This window comes from Falco naumanni, chromosome 1, assembly GCF_017639655.2.
Source record: "Falco naumanni isolate bFalNau1 chromosome 1, bFalNau1.pat, whole genome shotgun sequence".
Classification (NCBI taxonomy): Eukaryota; Metazoa; Chordata; class Aves; order Falconiformes; family Falconidae; genus Falco; species Falco naumanni.
Window position 1 is genome coordinate 69,443,927 of NC_054054.1, and position 15,909 is coordinate 69,459,835.

A 15,909-nucleotide genomic window follows, 5' to 3' on the forward strand; every position below is an offset into this window, starting at 1 on the left:
GAAGAACCTCCTTCACCCACCCACCTTCCCAACCGAGACCCTGCGCGCCGGTGCCGCCATTTTGCGCCACGGCGACTAATGGTCGTGTTGTCCCTCGGGCGCAGCCGCGGCCGGGCGTGAGGCAGTGTCTCTCCCTCCTCACCGGTGGGATACAGGGGCTACCTCCGGGCGGCCGGCAGCACCTCTCACCGCCGTGCGAGCCTTCCCGGCGGGGGCAGGCGGGGCAGGAGGCCGGCGCGGCGCGGCGCTGAGCGGCGCAGGCCCAGCGGCCGCAGGAAGGGGAGGGAAGGCGGCGGCCGCCATCATGCGCGCGCCGCCGGCGCTGGTGCGGCTGCTGGCGGCGGTGGCGGGGGGGTGGGGGCGGCCGCCGCGCCGCTGCCTCGGCGCCATGGCCCGCTACGGCACGGAGCAGCGGGGGCGGCCCAACTCTCCCGATTACCGCCTCTACTTTAGTAAGTAGCAGCCCCTGGGCTCGATAAATCCCTTCCTTCCCCGCCTCGCCGGGTGCACGGTGGGAGAGGCGGCGGGTCCCCAGTCCCGCTGAGGCCGTTCGGGCTGGCTGAGGCGGCGCACCTGAGCGCTCCCCCTCTCCAGCCTCAGTGGGGGCGCTTTTTGTGGAGAGTGAGGGGATTTCCTGGCAGATCCGCGTTTGGAGAGGAATCTGGGCCTGCCCAGCCCTGGGCACTGGTATGCGCAGCCGTGCGCTTCCCCAGCCCGGCATAGGCCCCTGGGGGGCGAAGAGGGGCTGGGGGCGCCGGGAGCGTAGCGCTGCCGTGGTGCGGTGTGTGGCAGCCTGGGCACAAAGGCCTCGGAGCGCTCCGTGACCCTGGGAGCCATGCCTCGCCTCACGTCACCTCTGAGGTGTGACAGCCCAGCGGGAGTACGATGGCCTGTCCCTGTGACCAGGCCAGCCCTCCCTCCAGAAGCGTCACCTCAGGGGGAGGGGAGGCTGGCACGCAAACCGCGGGGCTCCAGCCCCGAGGGGCCGGCGGGGCCAGCAGCAGCGAGTGGCACCCGGAGGGCCTGGGCAGCACGCCAGGAGGCCTGAGCGCCCGGCGGGAGCCGGTGGTGTGCGGTCTCGGTGTCACGCGTTTCGGTAACCATGTTGCCTATTTGTATGCTGCTTCTCTAGCGGTGGTTTTCGATGTTTTTTTGGTCCAGTGACTTACAGGCGGTAATTCTGACGTCCACCGGTGCGAGAGAAGCAGAGGCGTCATGTGCTGCGTCGGCAGTACCCTCTGCCAGAGCTCCCTTGTGCTTGGTCCTCAGGGAGAACTCAGCTGAAGTCACTGGGAATAAGCAGCCTACCACTAAACTTTGTGTTATTTGGGAGGAGTGTCGGGGGGGGCTTCCAGGAGCTGCAAAAGCAACTGCTGGTTACTCTTCTTGGCTGAGGTGGTCAAAGTACAGTCCAAAGCTAAATGGTGTCCCTTGTGTGTTTTTCCCATTACTGTGTATAGGGATGCTAGCAGAGGAGAAATTCCTTGGGATTTGTGTTAGCACATTATATTGTTGATGTTTCTGTTTTGATGCAGTTATTGGGCTTTTAGTACGTTGAAAAAATTGAGTAATTTGAAAAGCTGAAGCGTCTGCTTCAGTGAAATTTATTTCTTTCTACAGTGGGAGCAGAGCTGAGGTGCAGATTGGGCTCCTATTAAGTTAAATGTAATTTTCTTCTGGTTTCCAGGCATGATGTTTCATGTCTAGGGCCTGAGTAATTGCCCCATCCTTGTCTTATTCATTTGATCAGACTTTGGCCTGCTATGATGGGGGATTTTCTCTTTGTGGTCATGAAACTCAGTTTATTAGAAATACAGTGAAGTCACAAAGGCAGCATTGCTAGAAACCCAGGTGAATTCACTGGTCATTCATGGAAATGAGGTTCCCTTGTTATTTTTCTCTCCCTTAATGGTTGTGTATTGCTGGGGAGAAAGAAAAAAGGGAATGAAAAGATCTCATCTTTACATGGTTTCAGCTTTTATTACCAGGTAGTCAGAAGAGAAGTGTGGTATTGAATACTAAAGCAATAATTTTGATTCTAATGAAAACTTGTGAAACAATGAAATTCCTTGTCTTATGTGTAGGTTATTTTTTAGTCCTTGGAATTAAACTTCAGCAAAAGCTTAACTGATGCGTAATTGTGGCATATCATAAATTTCTGCAATGCATAATGGTTAGCAATACCGACATCTTACGGCATATCTTTAGGTTGGTAATGCTACTTTTTTGTTTTGTTTTGTTTTTTTTAAGAGAATACAGATGGCAAATATATCTCCCCATTTCATGACATTCCACTGTTTGCTGGATCTAAAGAGGTATGTATTTATGGCTTGAAACACAATTAACTTCAAAATCATAAGCTTTGTTGGTATCTTTTAGGTGAAAATGCCATTTTAAAAATAATTTTTATTTTTTTAGCAGTTAACAGACAAATGTATAGCACCGGAAAGGACCACTGGAACCCAGGCAGATTACTTATGTAATACAGACACAATAACTCCTCCACCGAGTTTTCTCTGCTGAGTTCAGTAACTTGCAGTGAAACATAATGATCACTGTGTAGACAAGCCTAGATGTCTCTTTAGGTCTCCAAGTGATTGAGAGTGGGGGGAAACCATCACTGTGTCTTGTGTTAATTCTCCTCTGTGTTTAAGGCTTGCATTTGTGTGTGCTTGAATTAATTGTCCACTATTACTCTTTTTAAATTGGCATTTTTTCTACATCTGCAATTAAAAGTGTACATTTCCATGCAGTAGGAGATGTACAGCATGCGCTTACATAACTAACACTGTACTACTGTAATTCCCAAAAGGAGCATTATAATTGGAAGCCAACAATAATGCCCAAGAGAGAAGTGGTAATCGCACCTTTGGAGAATTACAAGGCACGAGGTGCAGCTGAGCACTTTCACGTCTTGTTAGCCACACTCCCTGGAGTTTCATTATAGCAATAATGAAACGCCTGTTTTATGTGTCACCGGTGGGAGCTACTAGTCTTGGTTTAGACTTAGGTTTGCTTATTATGGTATGCTTGTTACACAAACCAGTTGGGACGGTTTTGACCGCTTTCTTGATTTGTTGCTGGGTCTCTTTGGAGGATATGAATGGTGAGAAAGGTCAGCAGTTGTAACATGCTCAGATTGAGACTTCTGAACTAATGAAATAATCTCCTGAATTATTTAAACTGAGAGATTAAAAATACACATGAAACCATTTGGATCAGCAGATGCCAAGCATGCTAGTCAGTGAAAGGTAAGTTTCATTCAGAGAGTCATTTCTAAGTTGCTATGTTCAGTGAGTGCTATTGCTGGGAAAGCGATGGGCATTTTCATCACGTGTTCCCTGGGGGCATTGCTGTCCCTGCATCTAGAGTTTGAGGTTTGGATGGGTAGATTATAGTGCAATGATACCCGATCAGTATGGAGAGGTTTTCATTTTGGTGTGTAACCAAGGAAAGAACATTCCACAGGATATAGGGACCTGAGGGGGGAGCAAGAAAGGGAGTAATTGTGAAGATCCCTGTTAATTTTGCCACCTTTGTAACAGAAGGATGTAAGGAGTTGTATGTTATATTCTTTTCCTCCCCTGGTTTAAGTAAGTTTGGTGGACTTCATTTTACGATGGGTATCTCCAGCCTTATTTTACATGCTGGTTTTGTTTATTTTGTTTTTTCTCTCTTTCAACTGAACAGAAGGATAAATCTGTGTTTTTAATCAGTTGAAGACAGGTAATTTAGATTGGTGGTTAAGTTTTTTAGTAGCTGGGAGAAAGTGTATGTGTCCTTGTACATTTTTATCTTCCTCTGTTAACATCTGGAAGGTTATAACTTCACAATGAAACAAAACTGAGTACTTAACTTTTAAAAGCTATAGTTCAGGCCTTTATGCTCACAAAGGGATGTTTCAATTGCGTTGGAAACTAGTGTTGTCTGTATCTATGTGAATACAGTATTGCTCTTTAATGTTCTTAATGCAGTTTTGTACTACTTTTTTTCCCTATAGGATAAAGAGATTCCTGCAAAGAGGTCAAAGACTACTGGAACTGAGGTACTGCTGCAGTGTTGTGTGGGTTTTGGGTTTTTTTAAAAACTATTCCCTCTATTTCCTTTCCAACATCACTTTGCTATTCTGCAAAATGAACTTGCTCTCACTGAATATAGTTGACATATCTTCAAATGCAAGCCTTTTAGGAGGAGAATGCTTAAAGGGATTTAATATTCTCCTCTTTGAATGGGCCAGAAATGTCAACATCCTTTTATTCATCAAGATGTTCTCAAAGGCAAATGCTTTTATACCACTCTTTGAAAGGTTTGTTATGACGATTGCAGCATAGGTAAGTTACCTTTTTTGCTCTTGCATTCAGAAACATTTGCAATAAAACCTCTGTTAATGAAATATTCATTATGCTCTGACTGTGGGTAATCTTCAGTATGTATAGAGAACTTCAGAAATCCTAGGTATGTTAGGGCAGAAATTAGACTTGGTATGTGCTCTTTAGAACTGAGGATATGTTGTTTTCTGTACTCGTCTGGGAAGCAGAGAGACAAAAATCTCATCTGCTAATGGTTCAGCATTAACCAGGACTGAAGTTAAGCCTAACAGAAGCCCATAAAACCATGGCAGATCTGCTAAGGCTTTTTCTGTGAAGCAAGCTTTGTTTATACAAGTTTCTTTCCTGAGATCTATAATTTTTTGCAGTGCTTTCCCTGGCATAGGAGCACTTAAAATGTAGTAGAAGAAAATGAAAGAAAAAATGAAACAAACCATGCTTTAAGACCACGTTATGTGTTTCCCAATCTTTCCTTCTCATATGTTTGGCCTGTCATACTGCAAAACTGTAACTCCCCATCTTACGTGAAAGAAATGTTCTGTCTGGGTTCTTGTAGTTTTTGCAACTAGTTGTGGTGCACTGTTGGTTCTGTACAGCAGTCCCCATGCAATCCTGCACTATGTATTTCCTCTCCCTTTGCCCTGTGATTCATTCAGGCTACAATGCCTAGGTAATGTTTTTTAGATTTCCTATTGCTTGATGCCCATTTAAGGACTATTTAGCAGATGTAGAATCATGCCTGAAAAGTGAATTGTTGAGGAGAAAGAGTACATGCCAGTAGCCTTTCTCAAAAATCACTGTCTTCCAACAAGAGCAGTAGTTAAGAATTCATGTTGCAAGTATTCTGTTTCTTGCCTGCTTATGAATGCTGTTGACAGTACCTACTGGTTGCAAAGATGCAAAGTCTGTTTAATGCAGCGTCTAGAACTGTTCGAAACTGCATCTGTCTGTGTAGTGGGAAGCATGATAGCTTGTTGAAAACTACGTTTCTAGTACCCTTTTTCTGATACCTGAATCAGTGTATGGAGCAATAAGGGGAGTGGGGGGGAATGCCAGCGAGACTGAGAAGCTCCTGCTTTCTGGGCCAGTGTAGACTCCAGAGCTGCTCCGCATAACTCTTCCTATGAGAGCACTCTGGACTGTGATTTAATAGAACTACAGAAAATAAGCAAAGGCAAATGTACGTTCCAGTCTTAGTGGGCTTCTGATGTCAGTAAGCAAATAAATGTGCAGGCTGTAGGCTTCCCAATGTGCTTGGTCTTTACTTAGATGGTGAAATGTGAGAATGCAGATTATTTAGAAAACCCTTTTTCATCGTGATCTTTGGAATTTGGGGAGAAGAGAGAAAATAGAGGGGTCTTTACATTCAGGAAAGCAGCTTCTTCTTACATTGCGCTCTTCAGCAGCTCTTCTCAACTTGGCCTGGTGAGAAATGTATCCTGTGTGTTCTTAAATATGGGGAAAGCATAGCTTAATCGGGGGCTAAAGGGAAAACGAGGAATTCAATGCCAGGTACTGATTTCTGAAGACCTCTGAAGCACTGTATTCCATACTGTTGTCTTAAGGATGCAAAGGTTGCTATTGATACCTGGTGTTTAGTCAGTCCTAGCACAGAATTTGGCCAGAATTCAAAGGTGGTGGTTCCTCTTGCCCTGGAAACACAGTGGCATCTTTTAAACTCTGGCAGTTATTTGTTACTTTGGACAAGGGCAAGCTCTCTTAAGAGTGTGTGTTAAATTATATGGAGCTGGTATTCATCAGGTGGCAGCTTTGCTATGGAAAGTGAAGATAATTCTGCATGAGTCTTTTCAATCTGTCTAATGTACTTTAAATTTTTCTTGGCATTCTGGTGCCAGAAGAGATGTCAAAAATAGAGGAGTTTCAGCTTTCAACATTGATGGGATAGGGGAATGCACACTGTACATGTCTGTTACCTGTTTTGCAGTCTCGGGTTTTACTTCTAAGGGAAAGACTGTGGTGTTTCTATATGAACTGTGCTCTGTAGTGCAGCCATTTCTTGTAACATTTTAGCCCTTCCCAAATCTTAGTTGAATTCAGCTTTGCAGCCACTGTTTACAACTGATCTTTTTGCTTTCACAGATGTTTTTTGGCTGTTTGAAGACTAGAGAGAAGTTATTCTGAGGGAGAAACTGTACTGAAAGAAATCATATTCAGCTTCAGTCTCAAAATTATTACCAGCTTGCAACCTGAACCTCTGCTTTGTTCTAAGCATTGCAAGTGCTCTGAATCCACTCCTGCCCAAGTAAATCTCTATGAAAGGTATCAAAAGTTTCACGTCTCTGTCTGAAAGAGTGGATGTCCCCACTGTGGTTACAGTCAAAACTGTCAGAGACTGATTGTTGAATATGGTCTTCCATATCTAGCAGGAAGAAGGTTTGAAGAGGTCATGGTTTTCAAGACAAATGTGACATGTTGCTTCCCTGCTGTAGTGAAAGAGTTTCTAATCTACTTGTCATTATATGTCTTTAGTTAAAGTTTTCACATGTCATCTCATTCAGAGGACCCAGGTGTTCTTGAATACAAATTTTTATTTCAGATGTTGGTCTTGGTAAGGAATCTGTCTAAGCATGTAGAGATTGGAGTCCTCTAACTTGTAGACACCCACAAGAGCATGTGAAAAAAAAAATACAAAGAAACAAGACAGCTTTTGTTTTCTTGCCTCCTGTGGGTTGCAGAGTGCAGGAATGCCCTTGTGGACCTGAGTTGGATTGCTTCTGTCAGGCAAAAACTTCTGATAGATTAACTAGTCAGGTGAGACATGAGGGGTCATCAGAATGGTCATGCAGTCTGAGTGGGCGATCTGATAGAGGGCCTCATCAGAGTTGTCTTATGATAAAGTCAGTATGTTTCATAAGAAAGGAAAAGGTATCATCATTTGCCATGCAGTAAAGGTGCAAACTTTGTACCAAATTTGTATTCTGTCTTAACTACAGCCTCTGTAACCTTCTTTGGTCACGTTAGACATTTCTTTGATATATGTAACCTGGGCTGTGATGTGTCTGTTACGTATGTTCAGGGATTTGTGTGTTGCAAACTTCAGATTTCAGCGAAGCTTTCATCCTGATGCTTGAACTTGCCCAGCCTTTTCCCATGGATGTGTCCAATAGCTGCAAGCCTTGCTTTGTGTTCTTGTGGGTTAACAAATACTGAGAACAGAAGTAATCTAGTAATCTTCATTCAGTGGTCCAGTTAAAATCTGGAGTAGAGTTGATTTACAGAGAAAGTTGTATCGGTGATTTGATCAAGCTTAACCTCAAATAAATGGTGCCTTAAACTTGAGAAAGTCAGTGTTCCGTTTTCATTCATGCAGTGGTTGTATGCTGAGTAGTTCTGCAGGTGAGTGTGTCCAGTAACTAGTTTAGCAGAGAATATGGCTGACACCACTTTTGGGATACCTGTGTGTAAAAACTTACATTGTGTTCATGATTCCCTTTTCATCATAACATGAGGGAAGCACACTATGAAGAGGCTGTGGGCACTTTGCTGGGCACAGCATTCCTTTTTTGCTGTGTGGCATTTTTATTGGAAAAGTTCCATTGACTTCTCATTTAGATACAATGCATTTGGTTTCCAGATGTTGCTGGCGTCTGGTTTGTTGTTTTCATTGGCAAATACCTTGTAGCAAGTGTTACACTGGAATGTTTATAACATGGGTACTCATTTTATAAGCAAGCCCCTCTCCATTTATTTCTGAGTCTTTCATGACAGTTGTTATTTTCCTTCTCCCTTTTTTCTTTTTAAATATCATTCTTTGTTCACACTGCTGCTGGACTGCAGCTCATCTTTTTCATTCTCATTAGTCCTCAGGTGCATGCTGCCATGATGGCTGATGAGAATCCCTGCAAGATTGCAAAGGAGCAGACAGAAAAGAAATAGAATGATAGCTGCTTTCTCTTTTCTCTGTCTTGTGAGTTCAGAGCTTTTTAGTGAAGAAGGGTCAGCAGCCCCCAAATGCTGCCACAGATGCTTTCAGATTATTTTTTTTTAAAAGTACTCTGCTATAAAAATGACTGAAGTAATTGTAAGCTTTGCATATCTTTTCTCCCTGTCATGCAAGGGTGATGGTGAATATCAGTCAGGCCTTAAAAAGTTGTGATGTTTGTCATTTTATGAAGTAATACTGAGTTTCTGTTCCGCTCTTGATCTTGTTTTGTCACTTTCCTCACTCTTCATTGGTTGCTCCACTTCAAGTTAGCTGAACTTTCAGAGTTGAGCGTTAAGTTGCAAACCTTGGGCAAAAATCATGCCTATTCAAAACCCTCTCCTCAAATGGGCCAGCCAGGGATCTTGGGAAGACTGGGAAAGGAAGTAGCTTAACAAGAGAGGGAAAGTTAGCTAAGGAAGAATTGTTTCAGAGAGGGCTGTATGGGAGTCCAGAAAGGCAGGTTGTAAAAATAGTGTCAGAAGTGTGTTTAATTTTTTTTTTCCTCCTGTGATACTCAGGTTTGTAATAACAAATGCTGATCAAAATGAGTTCTCTTCTATAAGAATCTGTACAGCCAGAGGTACCAGTTATTTTTGGCCATCAGTCTTAGCGGAGAGAACACTGACTCACAGTTTACCCGGGTACAAGAGTCTGTGTTTTTCCTGGCTTTTCTCAGTACTTGCTGTATGAATATGTTGAAGTGTATTTGTGTATCTTCTGATCTTTCTTATTTCAAAAACCTGTTCCTGTTCTTTATGTGAGAGACGTTTTCGCTTGTCGCAGCAAAAATGGTATCATGATGCATTAAAAAGGGTATTCAACTGAGTTGCCAAGCAGTGTTAAAGAAAAAGCCCAAATAAAGCAAACACTTGTTTACATCCTGTATGAGTTCTCATGTAATGTACTTAGTTGTTCTCAGGAAATAAAAGGTATCATTTAGACATACTGGTTGTTCCTTCTAATGTCATTTTCTGTTGATTTTCATATTCACTTTTAGGAATGAGGAAGTGCATTTTTGACTTCTCTGTGTTGAACAAATGGATTTTTTATATTTTTTTCTCCCCATCACCTCTTCAAGTTATAATAGAGCATAAGTACAAATGTCTGTCTTGTTTGACTTTGGGTTAATGTGAACACAAGCTGTGTAATACCCTGGGTTGGAAATCGTCTGGGCTCTGTTAGGTCATTTCCCCTAGCACATGAGTTCTCCCTTTTTCTGAATCTAGCAAACTGTTTCCTCCTTTTTCTTGCACTCTCCAGGAGACTGTCCTTCTGAAGAACCATCAGCCAGCAGAGCTGGTGTGAGGCTAGCCTGTAGCAACTACTCCATCTGACCTGTTGTACAGTCTGCTACCATGGAGTGGAGTTCCCTGTATGTTAGGTGCTTGCAGAGTTGGATTAAATCTGGACTACAGCGAGCAGCAATCTCAGGGGCAGACCAGTTGACTGCTGCCATGCTAAGGCAGTTAAATGGTAAACTTTCCAAAGCAAAAACTTTCCTGAGAGAGCTTTTTTCAGTCACTGGAGGGTGTCTCAAATGGTCTCTTGAAACAGTCTTGCCATTGCTTGAGGGGGTAGAAGTATTCACTTAGGGCTTTGGTGAGGTGGAATTTTTGGTTTTACTAATTTAAAATAAAGATAAAAATATCAATTACCAAATGCATTCACTGTTCAAAACTAACCAGTGAATGGCATAGGCAGATGGTAATCTGTGAAGACAGGTGGTGTCTGGCACTTGCTTTTCTTTTTGCAGCTGAGGCAGGGATGGTTTTGCAGCAAGGGATGGGGGAGAACATTCAAGTGGTCAGAAGGAGTAGAGGTGCTTGGTCTGGGAGAATGAGTGGTGGAAAAATTCCTGGGTGGTGTTAAGCAAGGAGGGAAACAAAGTAGGAAAGAGGAGGAAAAAAACCCTAAAAAAACAGGGGAGTATACTTCTTTTCTCTTTCTGTCTGTCAGACTATCTAGTATGTGTTCTGTGTTCCACACCAGTGAATCTTGTCTCATCACTGTGAAAATGTGATTGCCCTATAAATAAAACTTTTTAAATGTAAGCACTGCATGAAGTTATTAATCTCTTGTAAATGCTTGTGGCATTTTAGCATTAGAGAGAGTACTTTCGGGGATTTTTTTTGCATACAAATTAATCTGTCAGGCTGTCACATTTAAGACTCTTGACAATTCACGTTTGACTGATACCACAAATTATGAAGGCCTGGTCTTAGAGCTGAGTTAAATCGAAGTTATTTTTTTGTTTTTGAGAGCAGCATTGTATTCATTTCAGTCCAGTTATTGTCCAGCCCTGAGAATATTTTGGTGAAGACCTGGAATAACTCTTGACCAATTAAAGCTCAAAACCAAGATTTTGAGGCTGCTGAAGCCGTTGTATTGGACATGGTTGGGAAGATGTACAGTGACATCTAAACAACAAAAATACAGGATTGTGGTGGAGGGGAAGAAATCATATATAATTCCAGGAGTAGTTTGTATGTTTTCTGCCTGTAGCTACCAGTCAGAGCAATTCTTTGACCTGCTTGGCAGTTCCCTAGGAGTTTCTTGTCAGCACTGGCTTTCATGCTGTGCAATTCTTTTTTCCAAGTGTTTCCCAGATATATGTGCAGACACTACTTGGCTCTCTTCCAACTCTTCCCTTCCTTACTGCTGCATGTATGTTGCTTTGTCCTGTCTGCTTCCTTAGTATTGACATATTTGAGCTCTCTTGGTGATTACTTCTCTATCGCAACCTTTTTTATGTACAGAATATGGACCTTATGAAACTGATCTAAAACATCTTTCTTTTTCTTTCTTTTTTTTTTTTCCCCCTCCTGTTTTTTTTTAATTATGACCTGATGGGGAAAAGTGATTCCATCTGACATGCTACTGATTGCAGTATGGGCACAGTATGGATGGCAAATTTAATTTAAATTTACTGAGAATTTGGTGTCGGCATTGTGCATAGGTTGTGATCTTGTGGGAGAAATGCTGAGTGACCGTTGAGATTTTCCTTTGTTTTCTTGCTTTCCACATTTCAGGTTTGTTTGGGAGGAGAGTATCATAGAACCATTGGAATTAGTTTTAATCAGACTGTGGCATTGACCCTGGTAATTATATTTCTTTGTTGCAGCTGCAGGATACAATGAGCAAAAATACAAATATTTCAGAGTCCGCTGGAGCTTTAATTGCAGTGTATTTAAAGAGTCAGTGCAAGTCTTCAGTTGGTTTAACTTGTTGCAGTTTTTAATACCAGTATGAGGGTTTTTTGGCTATGGAGAGATGTCCCAGGCAATGTGATATTTTGGGGTTATTTTGGTAATCTAGGAGAAAATAGGCTGTAGGCATTGCTGGGTGGTTTGGTCTAGTTTCTCCTTTTGATTAATACTCCTTGGTAGTGCTTAATTCTGACAGCTTCAGAAGAAACCTTACAGCAGTTACAGAGTTTTTCTTTTTGGGAAATGTCACCTTAACCTTCTCAGTAAGAAGGGTGTAGATTACTTACTTTTCTTCTGAAAGTATGAAAGTTCACATGTCTTAGGTTTATATCCACCCCTCCCTTAAAGCAACTTCCACTTTGTTTCTAGTAGGAAGAAGGCTAATGCAGACATGAGGTGTCCATGTCCTCCTCCTGCCATTGGTTTTGGATTCATTTTGCCTCACTTCAGCCAGATTTGACTGAGAATCAGAAATGTCAGTGGTTCTTGCAATTGCATGGGTTGTAAAATGGATGAGGCAAAAGAAGAGGGCCTGAAGAAACCCAAAACATTGTCCTTTCCAGTGCTTGAGGGAAGTTAATTCTGTCCTATAGAAATGTCTGATCCTCTTTGACTAGTAGACTGAACCACTGCCTTGTGGCAAACCATTTCATGGACTTCCTGAACATTTTGTGAAGCGTAATGCCAGTTTGGGAATAAAACCACATTGTGTGGATTCCACTACTTGTAGTTGTTCATGTTCTTGAAGGAGTGGTGTGGGGAAAGGATGAACCAGGGAGGCTGAATATCATTATGCAGGACTAAACAAATTGTACTTAAAAGCAGCTGGAACAGAGAGATGTGATGTTTGTTGCTGCTGAATGGAGGATGGAATTTGTCTTGTGAAATACTAATTGCCAAGTGGATTTTATTTTCAGTTCTGTCATTGTTTTTTTTTTTTTGGTTTAGATCCTGTTTAATATGGTTGTAGAAGTGCCTCGTTGGACAAATGCAAAAATGGAGGTAATTAAGAAAAATATCTTGATTATGTATTTTTGAAAGTTATGACAGTATGGTGACTTCCAATAGAATTTAATTAGAGTGTGGGTTACACATAAATTTTTCTCTGTTAAAAAAATAATTTGAAATCGTGCATACAGATGCTTTCCTTTGGATTATGAAAAGTATGAGGTTCAGATTTTGTTTCCCTTCTGTAGGTGAGCGCTGCTTGACAGCTGTCTGACTGCAGAGTGCAGCATACTGCAGCAGAGTACTAGAGCGCTGGCTTGCAGGACATGTCCGATATTTAGTCTTACTCTTGCTTGCTCATAGAGCATTCCACTTGGAGGATTTAATTCCTCTCATTTCTGCTGTGTAGTGTGCTAGGCCAAATCCTGATAAATGGAGTTGCAAATGAAAAAGCATTTCCTTGTGACAAAAAAATACTTGGGGACCTCACTGACTGCAATTATTTACTTCTGTAAGGAGATACTTTAAAAGTAGAGCCTAGTGGGTTGTTCCTCTGCAGTGACGATATAGAAGCTGAGTAATGCTTCATCTGTAGTACTGGTGAAACAACAGATCTCACCAGTGTATGTCCTATCTTCCTGAGCATTTGTATTAATTTTAGGGATGCTTCCCAGATGCTTTTAAGGAAGTTTGTGGTTGAGCTGTTAACTATTTTGATTTTAAAAATAACACTAAAGAACCTCCCTAGCCTGTTATTTCAGAATTTTTTCTCCTTTCCTTGGTACCGGAAAATCATTTGACTTGTATTTACCACCACAGTTATTCTGCAAGCAGGATTACCTTGGGTATTTACCTTGTATTTTAAGGTGACTATTTATTGTGGAAGCAGAGTTCTCTTTGGCAGTTTCCCTTTGATAATTCTGTTTGAACATAAAACTCAGGTTGTTGTCCTTCCCCTTCTCTCAGCCCATTATGTCAAGGGTAGAAAAGTTTACTGTCCTGTTAGTTTCAGTGATCACTGAGTTTTTACTTTTCTGGCTTGATAAAGGAGAGCAGATGTAGTTCTCTAATGTGTAACTTTTAATATACCTGAAATTTTCTGCATTAATCATTAAGGTAGTTGTCTTGCCTTGCCATTTTGTCCTGATGGCCCTTCAGTCCAGGCTGTGGCACAGTGCTGATACCAGGTCTTGTCTGGATCTCCATGCTGAGATTAAACTTTGCTTTAGGATGAATGTTTCCCACTGTTCTATCCCCAGTGCCAGATCTGCTTAGCCGTTTGTTGGATTTCTGTTGTTCTTCCCTTGATTATACTGAAAGTGGTTTTCATGAGACTTTTGTCTGCTGTTGTCAGTTACTCCTCTTTGCCCTGGTTTCCATGAAGAAAAAGCGTTGCTGAACTCCACTTCTGTCAAAGTCCCAGGTGGCATAGTTGAGGTCTTCACTGTTATGACCAGAAGCAGGTAGAATCAAGTGTGAAACCAGAAATGTGTGAACCTTAATCTAAGTTCTTGGGGAGGGTTTACTTGTGGAATAAGAGCATGCTGTTGACAGTTTGGTGTGGTTCAAAAAGGTGCAAGTCCTTTGGGATGGCTTTGGTGGTTGTGCTTTAGGTAATTTACAAGGATGTGGTAAAATGAATATGGATTAAGGGCTGTGTGCATACACACGGAGGCTATGTACTACCTGAGCCAGTGTAACCAGTTGAGTCTGTAACAAATGTGATGCCATTCAGATAAGTGTTTTTAAGCAGGAGCCAAAGTAACATGGGTTAGGTTGTGGTGTGGAGTGTCAAAAGGATGGTTACAGTGAATTAACTGATGTCTGGTAGGTAACTCATATGGCAGTGGTTTTGTATTTGAGGTTTTGGGGAGGATGATGACAATACTAAGTTGTTCAGCTTTAATTAGCTCACTCCTTCTGTGAGTGCTTCTTTGGGAATAAGAATGCCTCTTTCTAATGCTACCTTAACTTGTTCTAAATATGCATGAAGTTGGCATTTGGTGACTATGCAGAACTTGTGCTTACTAAAAAGCATTTGTATGCCGAGAGGTGATGGAGAGGTGTATGCAATAGGAGAGCAATAAACAGAGGTTGAGAAGATAAACATTTCCTCTGTTGCTGTCAAAGCCCCTGTTGTCAGAAGAGCTTGTGCCACCATCTGCATGTCTGTTGAACTTGTACTGTAAAGTGCAAGAGCTTCTAACTGAAGTTTCTTTCAGTATTTATGTTTGACCATGACAGTCGCCTTACAAATTTATGACTTTCTCTTCTAGATTCATTTTTTCTTGCATACTTCACAGCATTATTTAAAACCTTAATAAGCTTCTTTTTGAACATGACCCTTGAGATTTAGAGTGAGGCCATTGTACTGTTAATACTTCTCAAACCATAAGCACATGCTCCCCAATGGCTCTTTCTAACTGGTTGGGTACAGAATGAATTGCTTTCCATTTTACCATTCTCTTTCTCTCCCCCTCCACCCCTCCTTTCTGCTTAGATTGCCACTGAGGAGCCGTTGAATCCCATTAAACAAGATATAAAGAAAGGCAAGCTTCGATATGTGGCAAATATCTTTCCTCACAAGGGTTATATATGGAATTATGGTGCCCTCCCACAGGTAACGTTTTTGTTATAATGGTGGAAGTTTTCTGTCTTCGGTGTAAATTGCCTTGTAAATCTTGGATACTGCCTGAATGCAAATCAGTTGCAAGAGGGGTGTTTCTCTGATACATTTGTAAATTAGGATTTTTTTATGTTGAGCTTTATTGTGTCTATAAATTTTGATCAGAATTTGAGCATGGGTGTAAACACGTGCTGTGTTTCAGGAAGGAGTTAAATGATCAAGAAATCTTGAATCTTTAGTCTGCGTCTCTCTGCTGTAGTGACAGAATTAAAGTGTCATGGTCTGCCATTCAAGAATACTTGGTCAAGTAGCCATTTTCTGCTTAAACAAGGCATTTAAAAAAAACAACCACCTAATTCAGGATTTTCATGTATTGCAGCATAAATTTTAATTGGGAATTTTAATATCTGTAACAAAGGGGAACACAAGGGCTGTTCTTTTTTAGATTAAACCTCAGCTGTCTTAGTTAACTTTTCTCTGAACTGTGAGACTTCACTGATCTTGACACATTCAAAACTTTGAGCCCTGAAAAAGCCCAACTAATGGCTGAAATTTTGAGTGTAATGAAAAGTTTTAAAGTTAATTCATTTCTGTGAATAACACGTTGGACTTAAATTAGTACTAAAGAACATGATGGAGCTAAAAAAAGAGAAATTTGTTTTCTTTACACATAACTGCATAAGCAGTGGAAGTTTACTCCTGAAAATCTGCTTATGTATTTGATCCCTCAAGAGGAGATACCAGGCAGGTGCTGGAGTGTAGCCATGAAGTTCTTATCTAGTCAGCAGTCCCAGCAGCCAAAGTTTCCGTGTAGGTATAGTTGGGAACCAGCCACTCCATTTAATGTTTGGAAAT

At 41.8% G+C, this 15,909-nt stretch overlaps 1 protein-coding gene across 1 annotated transcript in view; it reads left to right on the forward strand.

The window, feature by feature from the left end:
• Nucleotides 1–289: 289 nt before the first annotated feature.
• PPA2 (inorganic pyrophosphatase 2) overlaps nucleotides 290–15,909 on the forward strand; it is a 36,163-nt gene continuing 20,543 nt past the window's right edge. The window contains exons 1-5 of the mRNA XM_040598313.1: nucleotides 290–452; nucleotides 2,251–2,315; nucleotides 4,001–4,045; nucleotides 12,429–12,482; nucleotides 14,929–15,048. Of these exons, the coding sequence (XP_040454247.1) occupies nucleotides 305–452; nucleotides 2,251–2,315; nucleotides 4,001–4,045; nucleotides 12,429–12,482; nucleotides 14,929–15,048 (432 nt within the window). The 5' untranslated portion in view covers nucleotides 290–304. The remainder of the gene's footprint in view (nucleotides 453–2,250; nucleotides 2,316–4,000; nucleotides 4,046–12,428; nucleotides 12,483–14,928; nucleotides 15,049–15,909) is intronic.